Source organism: Protopterus annectens, chromosome 6.part1 (genome assembly GCF_019279795.1).
Source record: "Protopterus annectens isolate FY-2018-M chromosome 6.part1, PAN1.0, whole genome shotgun sequence".
NCBI classification, from domain to species: Eukaryota; Metazoa; Chordata; order Ceratodontiformes; family Protopteridae; genus Protopterus; species Protopterus annectens.
In genome coordinates, this window is record NC_056738.1 from 151,706,682 (window position 1) to 151,730,250 (window position 23,569).

A 23,569-nucleotide genomic window follows, 5' to 3' on the forward strand; every position below is an offset into this window, starting at 1 on the left:
TAATGTACCAGATCCATACATACAATGCCATAGCATAATAATCCTTATGAGTACTGTGTAGGTTACGGACTTACCTTGCAAATGCGGAAGCTGACACAACTGTAGTTTAGGGATAACTCTAATGTAAGCTATACACAACCAGTAAACCTGGTTCAAGGCTCCTGAGAGCACCCCAGCACTAACAGGTTTCACCTCATATCATGCGTTCCCCCAAAAACCATCCAGGTGCAATTAACCATAGGCAAGACTGCTCTGCAATTTGTAGCATGTTACAGGCCACCCTCTCAAACTCAGGAACCTCACATGGCCTTCCTGAAAACATTGGAGGGGATAAATGTATCTCCAAACACCATCATACTAGGTGACTTTAACTACCCTAATATAGACTGGGAACACTACTCAAGCCCGAACACTCTAACCCAAAGATTCCTGGAGTTCATAAACTCAAATGCCATGGAACAACTAGTCACCATCCCCACAAGAGGAGAAAACATACTTGATCTCATCATCACGAACATGGGATCAAAATGTTCAACACCGGAAGTATACCCCTCACTGGTGAGATCAGATCATAAACAAAAGACCACAGTGAAAAACTAAAACTAGTGTGGTCTCCTTTCTGAGCCAGTGGTAAACATTACTCAAACCGCTGAATCACTTACAAATGCCTTCTACCAGCACCTACAGGACTGCATGGATCAGGCAATCCCAAACAAAACTAAGACTCTCTGTACCAAAGGCAAGCGTCAGTCTGGTGGACCCCAGCCATAAACAAGCTCTACAACAAAAGGAGGAAGCTACTACAAGATAGAGCAAAATCCTTGAAAGGTAAGACACCTTTGATCATTATAAGTAAAAAACTAAGAGCTCTCATAAAATCATCCAAGGCAAATTTTGAGAGAAAAATCGCCAAGGACTCTAAAGAGAATCATAAGGCCTTCTTTAGCTATGTTAGAAACCTAGGAGGAAACTCCCAGATATGCTCAGAATTAGTTCAAAATGATGTGAAAATTACTGAACCTACACACATTGCCAACATACTGGCTGACAGGTTCAGTGCAAACTCGCCCCCCCCCCAAAAGGATATCTATTCCAGAGGATTGTAGCCCCCAAACATCTCCAACCCAGGTGAGAACTGCCCTCACTAAGGCAAAAACACAGCATCCATGGGACCGGATGGTGTCCCCATGAACTCAATGAGGAATTAAACCCACAGTTAGGACAGCTGTTTAATCTTAGCCTCACCTCAGGATACGCACCCAAAGGGTGGCGCCGGCTGTGGTCCCACCCACAGACCCTGGAAATTACCGCCCATTAGCTTGACAAGCCTTATCTGCATAGCCATGGACAGGATCATAATGGAACTCATAAATAAAGACATAGGGAACTTGCAGACTTTGGATCCAACTCAGTTTGGCTTTGTCAATGGCAGATCCTGCCTCTTAAACTTGGTTGACTTTTTGAGACAGTCACCAAGGCCATTGATGAGGAAAGGCAGTCCATACAGCCTACCTCGACCTGGCAAAGGCCTTCACACAATAACCCACTCAGGTATCATCGAAAAACTCATCAGCTTGAATGTAAACCCATACATCACAAGATGGGTTGCAAACTGGCTAAGTGACAGAACCCACAGGGTCAGAGTTGCTGGAGCCATGTCAGACTCAAAGCCTGTCACAAGTGGTGTCCCACAGGGCTCAGTCCTGGGTCCACTCTGTTCGCATCTACTTTTCTGAAGTACAAGCAAACACAGGAGGGTTATGGCTGACAAAGTTTGCAGATGACTGCAAACTGGGCGCCAGTCGAAAAAACATCTGACACAGATATCCTCCAGAAGGGCCTCACAGAAATGGATAACTGGTGCCAGAGCCATGGCCTGAAGTTAAACGCCAAAAATGCATAGTCATACCCTTTGGGAAAAACAGGCTACCCCTAGCTACATATAGGTGGCAATCCACTGAGCACAGAAAAGTCATCAGAGATCTGGGGACCCAGGTTGACAGTAGCCTTTTAGACACACATGTTGCTAAAGTAGTAGTTAGGAAAACCTTCTATATCACCCACCTGATCATGAAGGGATTCACATCTAGATCAAGGGAGGTCATCGTCCCCCTGTACTCATCACTTTTATTAACCCTATGATTGAGCACAATGCCCATGCCTGTATGTCTGACCAGACACCATGTCTTATGCTGCCCGACTGAAAGAACTCCAGCTCTATTCAGTCTCATCTGGTCTTGTTCAAGAGGAATCTTGACCAATGGATGGGAGATTGCAGATATACCCAGGGATTACTTCAGCCACTGCTTGACAGAGGCACAGCAAAATGATAGGCATAGTTTTTATTCAAACTAAGGGGGGCGAAAGCCACATACTATATGGGCTAGGCTTATAAATGCCCTTGGGCAGATAGCCTAGTATGAACCTATGAACCTATGAACCTATGAGTAGGTACAGGATGTGTGAGTTGCCTGCCATCATTTTTAATTTCTGTATGTGAGTAGGTGTAAGGTGTCTGTCCCTAGGGCCATAGGTTGTCAGTGAATGTGCTATGCATTGCCTCTTAGCCAAAGCCTGGATGCACTGAGCATGCCTATGTCTGCCTACAGGGACATCAGCAGGGGGGGTTCCTTCTCTGAGTCCTCCTGTAACTGTGGCTGTGGTGACCTAGGCTCTTGTAGGGGGCTGTGCATTCCATCTCTTTGCTGATCCTGCTACAGCTGTTTCCGCAGGATCTGGAACTACTCGGCCAAAAGCACTTACAATAAACAGTTTTTATACGTAGTTTTGACTGTAGCCGGCTTCTATTGCTCCCGCTTTTGTTTTTGCTGTAGGTACTGGAACTTTGACATCAGCAGCCCAAAAACACACTATATGATGTTCCTACTTTGTATGTGTGCCTCATTATGGTGTTCTTCTCTGGGTGTGTGTGTATTTCTGATGGGTGTCATCATCCATGGTTCCAGGGCATATCCAGCATCCCCCAGTAAATGGCCATGTGGGATGCCCCCCAGCAAACATCTGGTACAGCTGTGATGTGTGCCAGATATGTGAGTCGTAATAACTGCCAGGGCTGCCAGCACACATGTTCAGGATAATTCCTTGGGCATTGCACGTGACCTGGCAGTTGATGGAGTGATACCCATTGTGGTTAATGTAGATTCTACCTTGCTCACCAGGCGGTGCCTTAATGGTAGGTGCAATCTATGGCATCCAGTACCTCAGGGTAGTGTGCTACATGGTAGAACTGTTGCATATTGCTGGCCCTCACCTCAAGAGAGAGGAGAAATGCTATGTGCTCACTGGCATGTGGCAGCATAGCATCCAGGAACTGGTGGAGTATCCTGGATGCAGATGCCTGTGACACCCCCATCATGTCCCCAGTTGGTCTTTGAAATGCACCTGTAGCTAGTATCCTAAGGGCTACATATACATTTTTTCCCACTGGAATGGGCTCCACTCTGTTGACTCTGGCTGTGAGTTGAGGGCAGCAGAGCTCAGTGAGTTCTTGTAATGTGTCCCTGTCCACCCTGTAGCATTCTACAGTCTCCAGCTCATGTAGCTCCTGGAAGGTTACCCTGGGCCTGAACACTCTTCTCCTTCCCAGCCTAGGCCTATTGTCAGAAGCAGCAGCATCACTTGCCTTCAGCATCTAGCACATACAGATGTAGCAGACCTGCAGCAGTCCCTAGCATTATCTCAGTTAAAATTACCAAGTCTGTACTTAGTGGTCCAGAGTATTGGGGAAAATCAGAATGTAGGGTGTAATACTTTTGCCAGGTCTGCTGTAGCTCCAGCATGTGTGATTGGCTAATTATTATGCATTCCACCTACCTAGACTCTAATTAACATAATTTACTGGCCCTACATTTTTGTGCAACAAGGCACTCTGAGCCACGCTGTGCAGCATAGCTCATACAAAACTCAAAATCATTAATTGGAGATATCCAGTTTAAATTGCTTTCTACCTATGTCATCACTATGACCTGGGTGGTCTTTTCATGTGAACACACTCAGCTATGTGGCTTGCTGAGCAAACACATGCACCGGGAATTAAAAAATTCTTAAAACTAATGGGGCACACCCCTTGCTGGCATCCACATCCAGTGGGAATATTAACATGGTATAGGAGCATACACAAAAGGGATCTGGGACATGGTTGCACCTTATTTGCATACATATCCATGCTAACAGCCTGGTAACTACACAGTTCATAACCGTATGACCTAGCCAACAGCACCGATGCACCATTGTACATTCCTGACACAACGTCCTATAATACATTTCTAACAAGTATTATAAAATGCAGTGCAAACATGCTGAAATCATTAAAAAATAATTTATTTTTACATATTCCCTTGCATTTTCATCCATCCAGAATGCATTTTACACACATCAAAGTATGTGATCTAACCATTACAGGGGAATTATGTCCATATTTATGGACTTTTACATCCCCTTCTTTCCGTGTACACTTCTGCACATGGAAAATTTCTGAGTACACTGTGGACACGGACACAGGGTCTACACAGATGCCTTTCTGCTTGCTGGATCGCTCCACCTGGGTCATCTGCATATGATTCAACTGCTTATGAGGTAATTTGCATTACACAGAACTTTCCTTGTTCCTACTCATGTACACATTGCACCACTATGTGTACACAAAAAAAATGTGTAGGCTGTAATGAATTCCCTCTATATTGTTTCCTTTCGACCATCACGAAACACCACTGAAAACATTCTGTCTATTGTCTAAAATAAATTGATAGTCAAGTAAATTCTGTCAAAAATTATTAACTTTTCCATTTTTTATATCTACAAATCAAAATATAACCCATAAAATAAACATTTAATTATGTACCAAAACCATACACGAATAAACTGATACAGAGTAACACTCAAAATCTATTGCAAGCTACAAATAGCAAGGTTAACTTATCTGCTACTGAATTAATATACAGCCAAATGTATACAGTTTCACATAAGTACTAAACAATGAGAAAGCAATGGCCAAATAACAAATCTTTGTAATACATTTGGCTTTACTTTTAAGGTCCTGGTATATCATTCCTCCATGCATCTGATTCTGTACCACAGCTTAAACAGGTACCCAACCAAATAATGTACTGAAGCAATGATCTCTGAGTCTCTATTTTGACTGTGTATGCCCCACCAAGTCAAATTCTATGTAAAAATATTCTAAAACTGCTCTGGAAATCCTACCTTACCCTAACATATAATAATATACTCACAAGGATAACAATGACTTTAATAGTATTGTGACCAGCTCTAAAGCCATGCTGAGTTTATAATGTTTTTTAAGACAAAGTTATCAAGGTTCATAGTTCAATATTTTGTTAAATAATTTTTTCCCCAAATCCATTAATGGTTATTTTTTTTTGGTGAGGGGATTAAAGTCTCAGGAAAGCAGCAGTACTGGCAGATACATCCAAGCTCCAAGACAAGCCACTTATTTGAGGAGGTTGCTTGCAGGTTACACCTTTCAAGGAAGTGGGGCTACATTCTTGGAAGCTGGAGTAGAATTCCAAAAATCAGGGCTTTTCACTGTAATTTTCTTTGTCTCCATAGTTTTGGTATTATTCCTTCCTACAGTCTGTCTTTCAGCTTTTCCCGGTTAGGGGTCACCACAGCAGAACTCCGGTCCGCTAATGATTGGCAGTAGATTTTTACATGCTGGCTTGCCGGGCCTAATGCACAACCTTCAACGAAGGAAGGCCCATTCACGCATGTCGACAAACAGTAGATGCTCTAACTGAGAATCGAACGTGTAACGTCTAACTGTGAGGCGACAACGCTACCGCAGCACCACCATCCTTCCTACAGAATTTTGATAATGAGCATTACAAGAGGGTAAGCTGGAACTAAACCTAATATTTTAATAAAGTCAGGAGATAACTCACCATTTGAAGCTTTACTATGGCAGTACCATGGCCTTTGACTTTAGGTAACATTATTTTAACCTCAGTATAATAAGCAGGATGATACATAAAAATGCTGGATCTATATTTTTATTGACCACAATCATTCCATTACTAATAGGAAGGGAGGGTGTTTTTAATTTGCAGTAACTCTGAAGAAATAGTATCCAAAGTTATTGCTGTAACATAGAGTGAACTTGGGGGGGGGGGGGTAAGATAAGAGTAGGTTTCCTTGCCTAGCAAATTCTTGACAATTTTCCAGAATTTTCTGTCATTAGATGACAACACAAGTGTGTTAATTTGCTTAGTTACTTTTACACCTGTCTGACATTCATTCCTAACAACCTACATAGGTTCATATCTCATACAATATTTGCTCTTTTGTGTACACACAATATTATAAATATTTGAGTACAGTGTATTTTTTGTAAAATAGTGCTGTGCAAATATATATATATATATATATATATATATATACACACATATAAAATTATATTTCCCAACCCTACCACATTTGCTACAAACAATCAACACTCAATAAATCGATAAAACAAACATTTTATGCAGGGATTAAGCCCTTGCATCAGAGGGTAGAGAACAGAAATGATCTAACATAACATCACACAGACATGTTAAAATATATTCAAAATGAGAAGTTAGGTATTGAGAACATGACTATAACCCTTCAAGTCTTGTAGGTGTCCAGCTGATTTGTATAATTTCCATGCATTGTCATTTGCTTTAATGAGTTTGCTATGGATTTTGTTGAAGAAAGAAACATGGCATTACTTATTACTGTGCTCCTCAATGACCTCCCGAAACTAAATCTTCATGCTAATGACATACTATTTTTCTTCAAGCAAATAAATATCCCATAATCCTACAAACTCAGTTTAAGTAATCCTTAAAATGTGGACATTGGGCTGAACAAAATATACATTTAATTAACCACAAAAAAAAAAAAAAAAGAAAAATGTCTTTTCTCCATCCTACAAAAAGCTACTCAAATACCCAATATTGCCATCATAGATGCCTAAGGAAATCCTATTCCATGCATAACCTAAGTACAAATATTTAGGCATGACTTTAGATCAGTACCTTAACTTCACCACTTATATTGATAAAAATATTGATAAAGCAGCATTTCAGCTATTGCTTTGCCACAGAATCTCCCATCTACTATCCCGTGTTGCCCACACATCCATTACCAAGAATATTTTTTCCAAAAAGTAGAATATAGTTTCTAGTCTGCCTGTAATACTCAAAAGATTGCAAATCACTGAAAACAAAATTGCCATATTTATTCTTCTAGCAGACTCCGAATCATTTTATTATAACTAATTACTTCAGGCTCTAAACTGGCTTTCAGTAGCACAATGATCCACATATCTGCTTATTGTACAAGATCATGAAAGAGAGCTATTGTCTCTCACTAAAAAGAAAACTAACCATAAGAGAAAACAAATATTCTTTAAGAAGCAGCCCTGACAACATTATATTACTTAGCCATCCCCTCTTGCAAAACTGCTAATAAAGAACATGTATTTTCTAGACTTGGATTATCTCTGGAGAGAGAGATTCCTTACTCGATATATTCCTAGCCTATGAAATAATTTACCAATGCTACTAGTAGTACTAATTGCTACCTTTAAGGCTAGTCTTGATAACCATATGGGTAGACACAAATTTACCCCAGGGTTATCATGTAGAGCCCTGCTCGATTTGGGAGGTGAACACTATTAGGATCATGTCAGTCGCCCTGCTAGGGGTCCAGGGAAGTAAATATTGTGGGAAGAAATATCCAGTGAATTGTTATGGCTAGGCTTGTATAGGCCCTAGGGCCGATAGCCTAGTACCAACCCATGAACCTATGAACCTATGAAAAGGGTCTGTTTAAAGGTGTATATGGCAAGGGATCTTGTAGCATCAGTGATCATTTGCCTAGTATGTTCCTATGTGGAACAAGCTCCCTTGTGAATCAAGTTACAAGATTTTCTGCTAGCTTTCAAGAGATACTTTCTGAGCATTTCTTCAGTGAAACTGGCAGGGAATACTTTAAGCACAACGGCTAAGAAATAACCACAAATGCATACACTTCTCACATCTGTTTCTCCTAAGTATTCTTTTTATCTAGCCATTGTTGAAATGCATTATTATGACTTTTATCCATTCATTGCTTAAATGTACATATTTTAATTTATCAAGACAGAGCTTTTGTGTTATCCCACATCTTTAATGACAAGATGCTTACTCAATGTATATAAAGTAAGTATATTAATGGTGTAAGTCGCAGCTTCTGAATTAGCTCCATATGTTTAATGACTTAGAATCTAAATCTATTTGCTTGTACTATAAACTTACTGACAATGTTACTTAGAATTTGTGCCTGGGTTGAAAAGGGTCTTCAGACCAGTCCACCTACCTATTTAACAAATAGTAAGCAAGTAATTAAATAAATAAAGTAGGTAAATAAATTGCAAGGTAGTATCTAGGAGTACAGTGGAGAGCAACAGACCATGGAGTATGGAAAGGTGCTGTTAGACTAGACAGGATGAAGCAAGAAGCTGACTGCTAATGAGAGGGGTGAGGGGTGAGAATAGAAATAGTATCTTACTGTTTGTGAAGATGGAAAATAGTGTGTGGGGGGGTCTAGTGGATGTGGCATAAGTTGTCCCAAGTTTTGGGTTACAAAAGATTGTTCAGTGGCTATAAGAGAGGGACAACATAGGCAGAAAAGTGTCCACTATAGTTTGTGGGTTGGAGTAGATATTAACTCTAGACAGCAACAGTTAGTCTAGATCTTATATAGTGGTCTTAGGCTGTAGGGAGGTGTCACTCATTAGTGGCTAGTGAGTACCTCTACATGTAGCAGAGGGATAGGATGAGGAAGGAGCGAGTGGGAGGCCTGGAAAAGTTAATTACAGACAGGGAAGGCAGAAGAGAGTGAAGGAAGAAATGGGATTAAGGCTGTTACATGGAATGAGAGTAATTAAATAATTTAATAAAGAGAGAGAAGGTTGAAGAACATTTGTATGACAGAAGAATCAGAGGTGGTTTTTAGAGACGTATGAAGGTGACACTAAAGCAGTTAAGCTGTTACATAATGGGTGAAGAGGGTGTATAGCTGAGATACTTGATGCAGTCACAATGCAAAACATGTTGTGAAGAAAGCTGCATGTCTACTCAGGAGTGAGAGTGGGAGGTGATTTATCATTAGTGAAATGTTTCATAAGGGAGGTGGAGGACAAATGAAATCTCAGTTTAGAAACATAATGAAGATGCTACTAGGAGTTTAAATGATTTTTGAGATGTTAAAGAAATGGGGAAGAAATTGGGGACATCATCATGTGGAAGGAGTTTAAATGTGGTTCTGAGTCCCAAACTGGACAGTTACTATGACTGCAGAGAGTTTGATGGTAAATGCAAGACTTCAGTGACCCAACTGATGGAACAGGAAGACAGATCTTTGGTGGGAGCACACTGGGGGAAGTTGGGGAAACTACTCATATGGCATTTGAAAGATTCGTGGAGGGAAATAAAAGTGTGGAGTAAAGCAAAGATGGGACTATAAAGGTGGGAACAGGGGAGGTGTGCAATGATTTTTAGAATTTTATGAGGAATTCTGTCCTATTTTGGTGGACAATAATGAGGTTTTGGAAATACTGGAAAGTCGAGGTAATGGGGCCTACTGGACCACAGACTGGTTTTACAAAACAGCTACTCAAACTTTCAGACTAACAAGAGCCCTTCACCAGGAAGTAATATGGTACTGATGATAGATACAGTGGTCAAGACTACCTGTACTCTAACCCCCCATGAAATTTTATATATATATATATATATATATATATATATATATATGGATATTACATATATATATATATATATATATATATATGTATGTATGTATGGATTCACTTTATAATCTTTATAATCTCGAAATACTAAAATACTGAATTTTAGTATCTCGAGACTATAGAGCCGAAAGCCCAGAAAAACGACACCCACAACAGCAAAATTCAAAATCGCGATCATTCATATACACACACCATCACACAAACAATCACACATACACCTACCTAATGACACTACAACAAACAAAACAACACACACAAACACAACATAACAAACAAACACACCTACCCTACCTATAAGCAGGGAGGCTTAGCGTATTAGTTTGGTTCTTTTTGTGAATTTAATGCATGATCAGATGTTAATATTGTGGTGCATAATTTACTAGAGTTTAGACTTTAATATGTATGCATTTTATATGGCGTTTGTACAATGAGAGTGCTAATATTCTTTAGGCGGTATAGAACTTCTTGACTTAGACACACATGGTCATTTTTGATTTTAAATAATGTCTGTAAAAGTTTTTTCTTTCTTTCCCATAATGGGAATGTTTTTTATAGTAGATAGCACTTTAAACTTTAAAAATAGGTAATGTTGCTTTAAGATTGAATGTATATGATGACATCATTTTTGTGGCTATCAGTTCATTGGCTTTGAACTTTTTGAGGAAGTTTTAAACTGGGAGACTGGGAGCAAGTTGTTTTATTTAGTCTGAAGAAGCTGATAAACTGGTGTCAGTGAAAGCGCTTACAAGAATAAAGTGTTGAAGAATCCATTGCCTGCTCGTAACTGCACTTTCAACTTCATAGTCTCAAAATACTAAAATTCAATATTTTAGTATTTCGAGATTATAAAGTGAAACTATATATATATATATATATATATATATATATATATATATAGATATAGATATGTAGGTCTATCTGAAGATCTAAAAGTTTTAATGCAGGGGGCAAGCCCTCTGCACCTCTTATGTGAGGGGCTGCACCCCCATACCACCTGCTAATTATTTATATCAACTCTGAGATTGTACAACAGTTGTTTAAACAAGCAAATTATAAACACTTTAGGTTTCCAAAATCTGGAATTGAAAGAAATGCAGATGCTGTGTATAGTAAGATAATTCAAGCCATACAAGCACAGCGTTAACAGTAACTTTTGGGAAAGGTACAAGTCTTCGGATGACTAGCTATCTCTAAAGTGTTCCTAAGTTTGTACTGTACAATTTTTCTCTCCTGGCTTCACATGTAAATGACTCTTTAGCTGAAATGGGTTAGCCAATTAACAAAACTAAATAAAAACAAACAAATAAAGCAGTTGGTAGAAAATGCCTATACATATATATACATATATATATATATATATATATATATATATATATATATATATATATATATATATATATATATATATATATATATATATATATATATATATATATATATATATATATATATATATATATATATATATTGAGAGAGAGAGAGAGATAAATAGATGAATTGTTTTGTTTTAAGAGTATCATTTTTCAGAAGTTAAGCCAGTGGCACTTCTATACTGTTCAGTGTCCAAAATACTAAAGCCAGTCCCAATCACCTTGACATATCTAAACACAATGACCATAGTTGCAAAAATACCTGAACTTAAAGATTTCTTGCAAAGTTGGCCAGATTGTTTTTTTTGTGAGAGACTTTTCATCCAGCCCTCTACAGCCCTCTACAGCCCTGTTAACTACTATGGTCAGCACCAGAGTCACTGTGCCCTTCCAGCAGTTCTGCCATCATTAATGACAAGATTCTGATGTCAACACTGGAGCTCCATCTTTTAAGTGTAAAACATGGGAAACTCAGCAAACAGTAATTGAGATAACATGTCTCAAGATGACAAACTTCAAAAGGCTATAAAATTCCCAAGACTAAGAAACCTTCCCTCAAAGCAGTTGGAATGATCCTACTGATGAAAGAACACTACCCAGTCTGAGGAAATAATGGGCACAAAATATCTTTGTAGGAAGGCTTATTTAAAGTGCTCCAGTGGACAGAATATGATACATAAAATTTGCAAGTCTTCAAGTTCTCCCCATAATGCATTTAGCAAAGGTTGCCAGACACAGTTTTCTCCCCTACATCCCTGCAGCTGACCATCAGCTGCCACCAGCTCCTCTCCTCATTCACTGGGTCTTCTGGGCCAACCTTAGTCTTCCCTCGGCTCAACCTGATCCATGTCCAGAGTCAGTGAGGGGATCAAGGACACTGGTTCAGCATCATACTGCTGTACGTAAGTGTGTTGCAATCCCCCACTTCCCCACAGTAATCTTGTGAGTGCAACAATGGCTGCCTTCAGGAGGTACATATGTGATTCCATGCATACAGAACCCCTTGACCAGGTGGTACATATATTATTCCATGCACACAGAACCTCCTGACCAGGTGGTACATATGTGATTCCGTGAATACAGAATCTCCTGACCAGATTGTACTTATGTGATTCTATGCATACAGAACCTCCTATCCAGGTGATACATATGTGATCCCATGCATACAGAACCTCTTGACCAGGTGGTATATCGCTTGTAGTGCAGAGCTGATCAGGTGCTTATTGCTATGGAAATGAAGCTATGCAGCCTCCCTTCACCCTGGATAGGTAAGGCAGTGTCAGCCATTCTCTCTTTCATCCTCCAGTGCCTGCACTGCTAGTCACACATGGATAGTCTTAGGTACAGCCAGGCCTTTATCACTCTATGCCCAAGGACCTGGACCAGGAAAATAACTAAACCATATTTACAATCTGTTAAGAACGATTCATACCTCAGACCAAAACTTGAAAAACTCACACTTAACAAGGAATGTCATATTTATTAAAAGTGATAACATCTAGAAAGAATTTTATACCTTATTGCATGTGGGAAAAATCCAAAAATGCATAGTCTTTCTGAAGCACTGAAGTGATGATTTAGTTGATTTCCTACAATAGAAGTCTCACTGAACTGAAATTCTACAGTCTTAAAGGATATTTTCAGCTGATGATACTGATAATGATTCTCCATCTGAAACCGATTAGATCCAGCATATTTCCAGAAGTGACCCACACAGCTTCATTCCTTCAAGGTCTCCTCTGACTATGGGGTCTCATCAAGCTAAGGTGCAGCTTAGTACAGATATGAAGGAAGGAGTCTAACAGTTATTTCAATGCCATAATAGGGCTGGCCAGTCTGCTAACTCCCCACTTTGTGGTTCTATTGCCATCATTACATTTTTAGGTATATTGCCCCAGGACTGTTCACCCAGCAATTCGAACATTGGCTCGAGATGATGGCCACCATTGATGTGACACCCTGGTCCTATGTGCCAAAATGGGAAAAGGGGGAAGTGGATGGATGGATGCCTTCAAAAGGGTATGAAAGGACCCCAAATAACAGAACTAAACTCAATTATTGAAACATAAAACAGAATTTAACAAAATCCTTATCAGATCGTGCATTTAACATTGGAATCACATCAGTGATTTCCATCATATAATGAAACAACAAATTCATAACGTATCCATTTATACAGGTCACAGGTAAAAAAGCTTCAGTGAACCTCTCAGCCATTACAAAAAAACAAAAACAAAAAAAAACAGGTAAATCCACAAAAGTATAACAGTTTTTTGTTTCTTTATTGACGTTGATGCAGGAAAAGCCCAAGATAAACTGGATGCATGGGAAAACCTGTGCTCCTTTAGTGGAAAAAATCTGCATTGTCTCACAGAAAATCCTGACATCATCTGTTAAAAGCCAAATGATGTGAATTGTACATCTTACATCTGCTTCACGGCAAGTACAGTGGGATTGGTTTATGTCATTAAGTGGGACATTCGGGGACAGATCTAAACTGTAGCAAATAATTTTCTTCCAAAACATGTAACCTAACCTCAAATGGATAGTAAATGCCAAAGTGGAAAAGTTAATTCAGTCATGGAACCAACACCTTAATCCAGATAGGTATCCATAATGCATGCATACAATTGGCTTTCACTGTATACCGTAAAGGAATAGCAGTAATATTTGAAGTTATAGCAATACTGATGTAGCCTGTGAGTATAAGAGCTGAGCATAATTGGCTTTTTTTACAGTAAGTACGTCATCATAGCATGACTTGCAACACTGCGCTATCAACGTCAATCTCTTACATCACAGGCTACATATCTGGGTTTAATAATCAGATAGGTAAAATGATAATGATGGCTGATTTTTAACGCACTACCTGTGGATAAAGCAAAATACAGTGGATACACATAGATTACTAATAACAGATAATACAGTTATCATATGAATAAATATCCCATATATACAAAAGTAACAATCAATGCTAAGACAGTTAATACACTCGGCCTAGTATATGATGCAGTCTAACTGTAAGAAGTATATAACCACAACAAATGCCAATAATCAGAATCGATTGCATTTTTATGTAGATCAGTCTCAGCATTGGCCCAGCAAATGGGCAAAGAGCACAAAAGTTATGTGCTCATAAAATAATCATCAGTACTAAATTACAGCACTTGCCTCAAGTTAATTGCCTTAAAATAACTAGGTGATACCCATTGTGATTATAATTATTGCCTTAGCTGAAAGTATTTTATACTACAACTATTTCAGGCTGTTATATGGTTTAGACTTAACACAGTACATATAGAAATAGTTGTGTGTGGGGGGCAGTGATGTTGGTTACAACAGCAATTGCTAATATACATTACAATGTAAAGTCAAATTAGTGAGATTAAAACAATGATATCTACATTATAAGACCATTTTTCCTCAAGTCCATAGACTTGAAAGTACTCAATGTCTGCACAACAGCTTGTAGAGATGTTACAGAGAAAGCAGACTGTATGTACATATGTGAATGCTAACACATTACTGGCATCTCTGCAAGGCAAGTTCTGTGAAAAAAAATAAATTTCTATGCATCATATCTCTCATCCATTTGGAGCAAGATATACAATAAAAACAAAAAATTGCTCTCCAGATATTAACAAGTAACATCTTATAGATATCCTGCAAGGCACACAACGTACATTAGTATCAACACTAACAAATGAGACATATACAGATTGGGAGGACCACAACCACAGCCCCATTAAGTTATATAGCTCATAAAACACAAAGGACACATTTAGACACAAAATGTACAAACTAGGGAGGTTTCATCCCTTCCCATCCCCGAAATCACATACATATACACAAGTATAAATTAAATAAGTCACTCAATAGCACCAATTCACAAATACAGGTTTGCTAAAAAGAAAACTCAACAGTCTTCAGTGAATTCTCTCACCTAACACAGTATTCAACAGTTTTGGTGACTGATGCAACACAAGGAAACTATCAATCTACACACACACACACACACACACACACACACACACACACACACACACACACACACACACACACACACACACACACACCTTGTATTCCATATAAATATATTGCATTATGAAAGCAAGATAGATAAATAGATGTACAGAAGTAAAGAATGTTACTTAAAGCAAGGAAAAGCAAAGAAGGAAAATCTGTATTAACCTTTCCATACCTCTCAACTGTACAGATTTTCGCAGAATGTCCAGATTTTTTACTCATACTTTTGGTCCATTTCTCACAAAATTGTTGTTTTCTGGGAAATCATTGAGGACTGAATTCTGAAATAATGGCACGCATTTGAGTTTCAGACTTTATATCCTTCAGAAAATTCATGGTAATGTATAACATTATTCTATCCACTTTCTAAGTTTGTAAGAGCACTATTTAAAAAGTGTCACTATTTTTAGGCCTTTGTCCCCCCATTATTTGTGCCTTTATCCAGATTTTTTGGTCTACCAGGTTGAGAGGTATGTTTACAACTGATAGTTCCAAATACATTTCCCTTTTATGCTCTTACAGATTCCATCTATGTTTACCTACTTAATAAAGACTAACAAGTTATCTAACCAAACAAATTAATTGAGAATGGTACAAAAACTGCTGATGGGTCAACAGGTAAAACTGAAAATATACAACTTTACTGATAGCACTTTGTGTCATATGCCATCTATTTTTAATGCAAGGTAATTATTTGATTTTGAGATTTTAACAAGAAATAACAAGGCATGCCAAAGAATAAAATATCCCCCACATACTCAAAAGTAAACCCTTCCCAGTTAAGATTAGTATAAAGGTACAGCTTCCCACTCTTCAGTGTCTGACATAGTCATTAGTTTCCTTTTGAATAATGAAGAACTTCCTGCACTCCTGCCCACAAGCCTTAATCAGCAGCTGTTTTGTTTCAGTAGGACAACTTTTTTGCTGTGTTGGAGCCTAATACTACTTAACTCTGTAAATGATCTGTTATTTACTTATGGTGGAGTACACAAACAGATTGAACAGAAGCAGAAAAAGAAGCTATGGTACGACAAGAACTTCCCTGCAGTATATTTTAATTTGTATTATATAAAACAACATAACTTATTGCTTGACTAATGTTAATAGATAGTTATTAACTCCGTGTGGGTAAACTCTGACATTTCCTTTTGAGTGGTAAGTAATATCAGATGTTAGGGGATTGAAAGGTATAAGATGATGGCATTTTTTATTAATTCAGCAAACACTTATTCATCTTTCAGTGCCAGCAGATGTTAGGAATTAACAAACAGCATGTATTCAAACATGATATTTTTTGAGCATATTCACATCCTATACTTAGAATGCTGAAAACTGTGGTATGGACACTTACACTGAAGTGACAGTTAAGGTAAAATAATTTTGCAGGATATATTTTCAGATTTCATAACTCTCTTTGAAATCTGTCAGCATTAACACGGGTAGCATATCAAAACTGTACACAATTTAATGAGATCCAGTTTCTTGGCAAGAATTTTAAACACATGGCTTTAAGTTAAAGCAGGCAAACTGATTAGTTTCCATCCTACTGACATAAAATATTAGTTTAACCTCAAAACAATGAAATGTTAAATGAATTAAGTTACTCACAGTACAACCAGTTAGAGGATCCTTCATGTTGATATTTTTCAGGTAATGTTGATTAACTTTGCACCTGTACCTTTGATCAGTCATCTGAGACCACGAGTGCTTCCAGGAATTCCCCATGGTCCTAAGCACCAATAGCGTTGTAATACAGAAAGCACCCAGTAATAGTTTAGTCACGTGTGACTTGATTACAACACAGCTCCATTGCCACTTATAATTTAAAAGACATTTTGGCTACGTCACTCTTTTATCTTAAAATGAGAAGCAGTAAAATATGATTGGAGAAGCAGAACAGCACTAGAAAATGCAAACAGGCTTTGGAATTGTCACATCTGGTCCTAGCATTCCAAGTACAGTTTCCATTTTCATGTACAATACTTTAGTCTGTCAGTAATGATTTTAGCACTGTATCACTTTTTCAGAAGTTGTCCCCCACTGCTGCTATTTTGGATTGTTATTCAGGGTTTTGGGGGTGCACTTTTCTCATGTTGGCAGATACGGGGAGCTTCAAATGATTAATGGTGTGTAAATTCTGAAATTCACTGTTATTCTGTTGTAATCTTTGTTTATTTTTTTCAGAATTTCAGGACCTACAATTTTTTGGTCTCACCATTGTAATTGTGAACAAAAAAAAAGACCACTGCAAAATGGTAAGTGCATGGTTAGTGACTGAACTCTATATATATATATATATATATATATATATATATATATATATATATGTAGCTATAAAGAACTATATATATATATATATATATATATATATATATGTAGCTATAAAGAACTATATATATATATATATATATATATGTAGCTATAAAGAACTATATATATATATATATATATGTAGCTATAAAGAAATATATATATATATATATATATATATATATGTAGCTATAAAGAACTATATATATATATATATATATATATATATATATATATATATATGTAGCTATAAAGAACTCTATATATATATATATATATATATATATAAATATATACATACATAGCTATAGCTATAGCTAATCTAAATATACAGAAGGGAAAGAATGGTGCTTAACCTGCCGCTGTCAAGTACCAAATTAGCAAAATCCAGTTTAGCAAGAGTCTACTAAACACAAATTCAAGGTACTGCCATTTGCTCACAATTAAAAATGCATGAGAGCTATGGTAAAATACAAGTTTACACAGCTACAGCTTCTTGAAATTTTTTTAAGAAAATAGAAAAACATTTGGAGAGCAATGGTTCTCAGTAGGCAAGGATTGCTAGATGTCATTGGATTGCTTGAATCTTGACTGGCTGTAGCATTTTGGACCACAGCACTGCATTACAATCATGACGAACAGTTATAACACATGACCAGTGTGAGTGGGCGTTGACTACTTTTGGGAAACAGGATGCTGTACACTTACTTCATGTATGTATTTACTTATTTAACTAGTTAAGAGACCTTCCACTTCCTGAGTTTTTTTTTTCAGCCATGACCTGGGCCACATGTCCATGGATGAAACCAATAATATATGGACAATTTAGTGTAGCTAATCAGCCAGCATGTTTCTTGAAGGCAGAAGGAAACTGGAGTACCCACCTATGGAAATCCATGTAGACAGGTGTAAGTCAGAATTGAACACCAAACCCTTCGGCTGTTAAACAGATATTTTACTACTGATTTGCAGTGTGTGTGTGTGTGTGTGTGTGTGTGTGTGTGTCTAAACGTGCAGGCTGAGAATTGGAATCCATGCAGTGGACGTATGTGGTGGGTTTCAGTCTAAAATACCGCTGTAACCTAGGCATAAATAAAAGGTTAATATATCTGATGTTTAGTATGTGTGTGTGTGTGTGTGTGTGTGTGTGTGTGTGTGTGTGTGTGTGTATGTGCGTGTGTGTGTGTGTGCATGTGTGTGTGCGTGCATATGTGTGCACATACATGAGTTACTGAAAGCTGAGTCAGCACTGCCACCACAGTCATACAGTCGCTGTGTGCAGTAACAAACATTTTTCTCAGTTGACATTGTGTGTGTGTTTGTGTGTATGTGTCTGTGTCTAGCTTCAAATTAAATCCTTGATGCAGCATGGCCATATAATGGCTATGTGTGGTGATGGTGGACATCTTGTTACTCAACACTGTACTATGCATAGCCAACACTGGTAGTGCAGATGGATAAAACACTGACTACATCCTAAGGGTCCCAAGTTCAGCTTGTAGTTTGGGTGCTTGCTTGATTGCACTAGCAGGGAAGATGGGTGGAACCACTGTGGCAGGAGGGAGGGGTAGAGCTGGCCACACACATTGCCATTATCGCTCAGAGGAGCATATTATAGCAGAGGGATTTCATGGTGGAGGGTTGATATGCTTAATGAGTCAGTGATAGGTGGTAGCTGCAAGTGTGAAGAATCATGTACTTGCAAGAAACAGGCACTGTGGGCCACTGGACTAATGCGGTTCACTTGTCCCCTTGTTCAAAATGTAGTACTAGGCCATTCAAGATGCTGTTATAGCTATGATGCCAGAGAGAACACAAAACACCATTATGGCTGCTTTAAGGATGGCCTCCCTCAGACAGCTCTCACCTCCATGGAGTGGGTAAATGGATGGACACTGTCTGATCAAGGGAAGGTTTGATGGCTGGCAGGCATCAGAACAAACATTTCTTAAAAAAACACTGTACTGTCTGCATATGGCTGACTGTAGAACAGACAGTCTATGAAGTTATGACAAAGGGAAAATAAAAAAGCAGAGTGAAGTTAAACTGATAAATGCCCTGGGCAATAGAAACTACCATGGACTCCCAGTCCATGGGTGAAGCTGACAAAGTTACTGTTGCCTGTTTGTGAGAGACACATAGCACTATTTCCTGTTCCAGCTTTGGTTGATGGAGAGATGGCTTTTGTGACATATTTACAATTTTGTAAGAAGTTACTATGAGTTTTGTCCAGGTGCATGTGAGAATCAGTAAATAGCACCACTGTAAACTACACATTAGAATAAGAAGAAAAACTGATGTGCAATGTGGCATGTGCAATGTGGCTGAATACAGCTGTAGACTGAAACAGGTATGCCCAGATACAACACAATGGCTATATGTGTTAATGGTGTTGGAGATTCTGTTTGATGATGCTAGTACTGTCTGTCATTAGAGAAGACAGTGTACTGTGCAGTGATACATGGAAGGTACCTGCTCTAGTGGCTTAGAAGGATAAAGGTCTGACTATGGCCCAGCTAATCTTGGTCCATTTGGCAGTTTGGTTGCCTAACAAAGAGGCAAGGGGTGGGATGGGAGTTACCATAATGGTGATGGGCGGTCTCAAGGGCATTCTCCACATGATTTCTGGTGGAGGCTGGGGATATGTCAAGATAGGGTCATAATCCTAAGAGGATTTAGGGAGGGACATTGCCTGAGGTGATGAACAGGCAGAATGATATGCAAGCATGTGCCCATTACACAGCCACCCTCCAGATGACACCAACAGATTGCAGGGGAAGAAGGAAATAGGGTAGGTCATAAATGAAAAATCCCCTGGCCAATGGCGTGACTGCCAATACCCAAGGGATGATTTTATGCTCTGCTCTCCTCTGGTCCCAGTACATACAGAGAAAGCCTGTGGATATGAAGAAAGCTGATAGATTCAGAAGCACAGGGTAGGATGCCATCAGATAAAACAAAGAGAATAAAAAAATAAAAGATATATGGGAGGCGTAGTTCATGGAAAAGCAAAACATGTAACTAAACTGGACTGATAGCTGCAATGCACACTAAAAGGTGTCAAGCGCTTATCTGTCCAAAGGTAGAATGGGGGACAGGAGGGCTCATAAAACCAAAAGGCAGTTGTAAAATCCTAAGCCTTCACAATGATTTTATGATAGTGCACACATGCATTCATGCTGTACTAAATATACCATGTAGACCAAATAATGAGCACCTGGGCAAATTTAGAACATATAATGCTATTTTGGCCAGGAAAATTCAATATGGATGTAATTACTATTCATCAAATATTTTGCAAGTACCATGTGAACATCAGTGAATAACAGATGCAATTATTTTAAGTGACAATGTGTTAGTCTTTGTGTAAGTGTACTGAGCACCAAGCAGAACACAACAGGCAGAAGGCAGCAAGAAGAAGAAAGGAACTAAAAAGTACCAGCACCACTGAATGTGACAAGACACTCTGACTGTCTGAAGGGCCATATTCAAAAGGAAGAATGCTTTAAAGGAGTTCATCAGTGACCGTTATTCAAATGTGGCGTGATATCATAGTTTTATGCTACGGCAAATAGTATGTGCAGTGCCAAATATTTTACAAGGTTTTCAGTCATCTTTTAAAGAAGGAAGTAGGACTATAGACCATGTAAGTATGATGGATTCAAAGCACAGAGAAATTAATTTCATGGTTAATATAAAAAGTGTAAAATACTGATTGCTACAATGTAGTTGAAGCTCCACTGTAGGCATGAACAATCCTGGTGAAGATATCTTCACCATTTCCAATGTTATAACCGAGGTAAATGATGTGCCTCCTTTTCCCTCCCTACTTGTGTGATCCACTCAGTAAGTACATTGTTGTTGAGATTTCATTCATCTTATGAGCTCTCCAAATAAAGTGAGATAAAAGCACCAATGATATAAAAGAGAATATTAAAAGAAATGACATGAGTGCTCCACAAACTTGTGAAGTAAAGGGGAAAAAATCAAGAAAGAAGGCAGCTGTCTGGGAATGGAGATATCTTTATATATGTACATACACACACTTACATATTGTTTTATTGGGGGATACAAACTTCATGTAAGTGGTGCAGCAGATACATTCAACTTGGATGCTGAAGGCTGTGGATGTTATTCCCACACCATGTAGATTGATAATGCTGCAGTACAGCCTAAGGTGGGCTGCACTTTTAAATGTATCATTCTTTGGATGAGATGTTAAACTGAGGTCCCATCTGCTTGAGGTGGTGGTAGCTCAGTTCAGTGTAAAGATCTCATGACACCTATCAAAAAGAGTAGGTGTCCTTTATTTATTTACAAAAATAACTTTTATTTAAAAATATTTACATATTTACAATTATTTACATATGTACAAATATATAAACATACAAATCTGTTTACACATATTCATAATTTCCTTTATAATAATGCTAAATGTTCATCCCTATTAGACCCCAACTCCTTTTTCCATAACCACCATTTGATTTTACTTAATATTGTTGCTAAAATCCATTTATCATTAAATATAATTTAATTTATTCTTTAATTCCATATAACCCATATAACATAAAATAACTTTTCATCTATTCTTTCAACATATTCTTTACTTCTATTCTTATAATATCGATATTTAATCATATTCATGTTTATTTTATCCACTTCTTTTATATATTCAAAAATCTTTACATTTTTTATACTTTTATTTATACTTTTACATTTCAAAATTACATGCTCTGCTGTTTCTTCTTCTTCTTGACAAGGTATTCTATCATTTTTTTCTTTTTAAATGGCATATTTACTTTGGGTCTATATCAGAACATCGAAGTTTTAAAACTTTGAATGTTCTAATATCGACCCGTTTTAATCGAATGCTAAAAATAGCGAAGCTGCAGAACACCGAATTCTTTCCTAAGGAAAGAATTTGGTTGGCCGGTTCTGTGGCTTCACTATTTTCAGCGCTGTGGTGGAGATTTACGGGTCAGGTTCAGGTAAGTGTGCGATTGTGTGGTTGTTAGGATTAGGGTGTGGGTTAGGTGAGTTAAGGTTAGGGCGCGGGTTAGGTAAATTAGGTTTAGGGGTGGGTCAAGTGAGTTAGGGTTAGGGTGCAGGTTAGGTGAGTGTGCGATAGTGACGGACCTTAGGGTTAGGGTTTGGGTTAAGGTAAGTGGATAGATAGTAGTGTATGTATAGTTTAGTGTAGGGTTAGTTGTAGGATTATAAGTGTATGTGTGTGTATTGATGTTTTTTAGGTGTGCTTGTGTTGTGTGTATGTGTTTCAGAATAGCAAATTTTTTCCCAAGGAAAAGCTGTTCTGAATGTTCGATATTATGTGGTTTAGATATTTTAGGTTCGATGAAATAGCGTTCGCTATTTTCATCTTTCGATAACGTGATATAAATGCTTTCCTTTTACTACTACCAGTCTCTACAAAAAATCTTGACAGTCTATTTTCTTTTTTTTTTTAAAGATGCTCTATTTTCTGATTACACCATTTGCTTCTTATTTTTATAGCTTTACTTTTTGCAACTGTTAAATTTTCCCTTGGTTTTACATAGTAATGTTTTATCATTACATTCTTATTCCACTCTTTTCTATATCAGCAATTTTTATTTTCTGCAAAAATATTTTTTTCTTAGCAACATTTTATGTCTTCATATATACATTCTTTTTTCTCTTTTACACTTTTTACCATACCACAAAATGTATTATACTTATATTTATACAGTTTTACTACTAATCTGTCATCTTTGTTATTTATACACTTTAACACTTTGTACAAATTTAATGAAGCAGCATATGCCACTGGGTTAATTAACCCTAAACCTCCTTCTTTATTTGCATACAAAACTCCTTTATTTACTGGGTTTAATCTAGAACCCCATATAAATGAAAAAAAAGATCTGCAATAATTCCACTCCAAATACTGTTGGCAACATAAATTCACCTGCTAAGTATGCTATTTTTTTCCATCAGTTCTGAATTTATCAAATAAACCTTTTTCTGAATGATAATTTATATGTTCTCCAGAAAAGACATGTTTGCTTCATTTCTTCTATTGTTTTTTCCC

At 37.8% G+C, this 23,569-nt stretch overlaps 1 protein-coding gene across 1 annotated transcript in view; it reads right to left on the minus strand.

Annotated features, from left to right (window-relative positions):
* Window positions 1–16,869, minus strand: part of NOSTRIN (nitric oxide synthase trafficking) — a 702,548-nt gene extending 685,679 nt beyond the window's left edge. Inside the window, exon 1 of the mRNA XM_044075591.1 lies at window positions 16,801–16,869. Within this exon, the coding sequence (XP_043931526.1) occupies window positions 16,801–16,827 (27 nt within the window). The 5' untranslated portion in view covers window positions 16,828–16,869. The remainder of the gene's footprint in view (window positions 1–16,800) is intronic.
* Window positions 16,870–23,569: the final 6,700 nt, after the last annotated feature.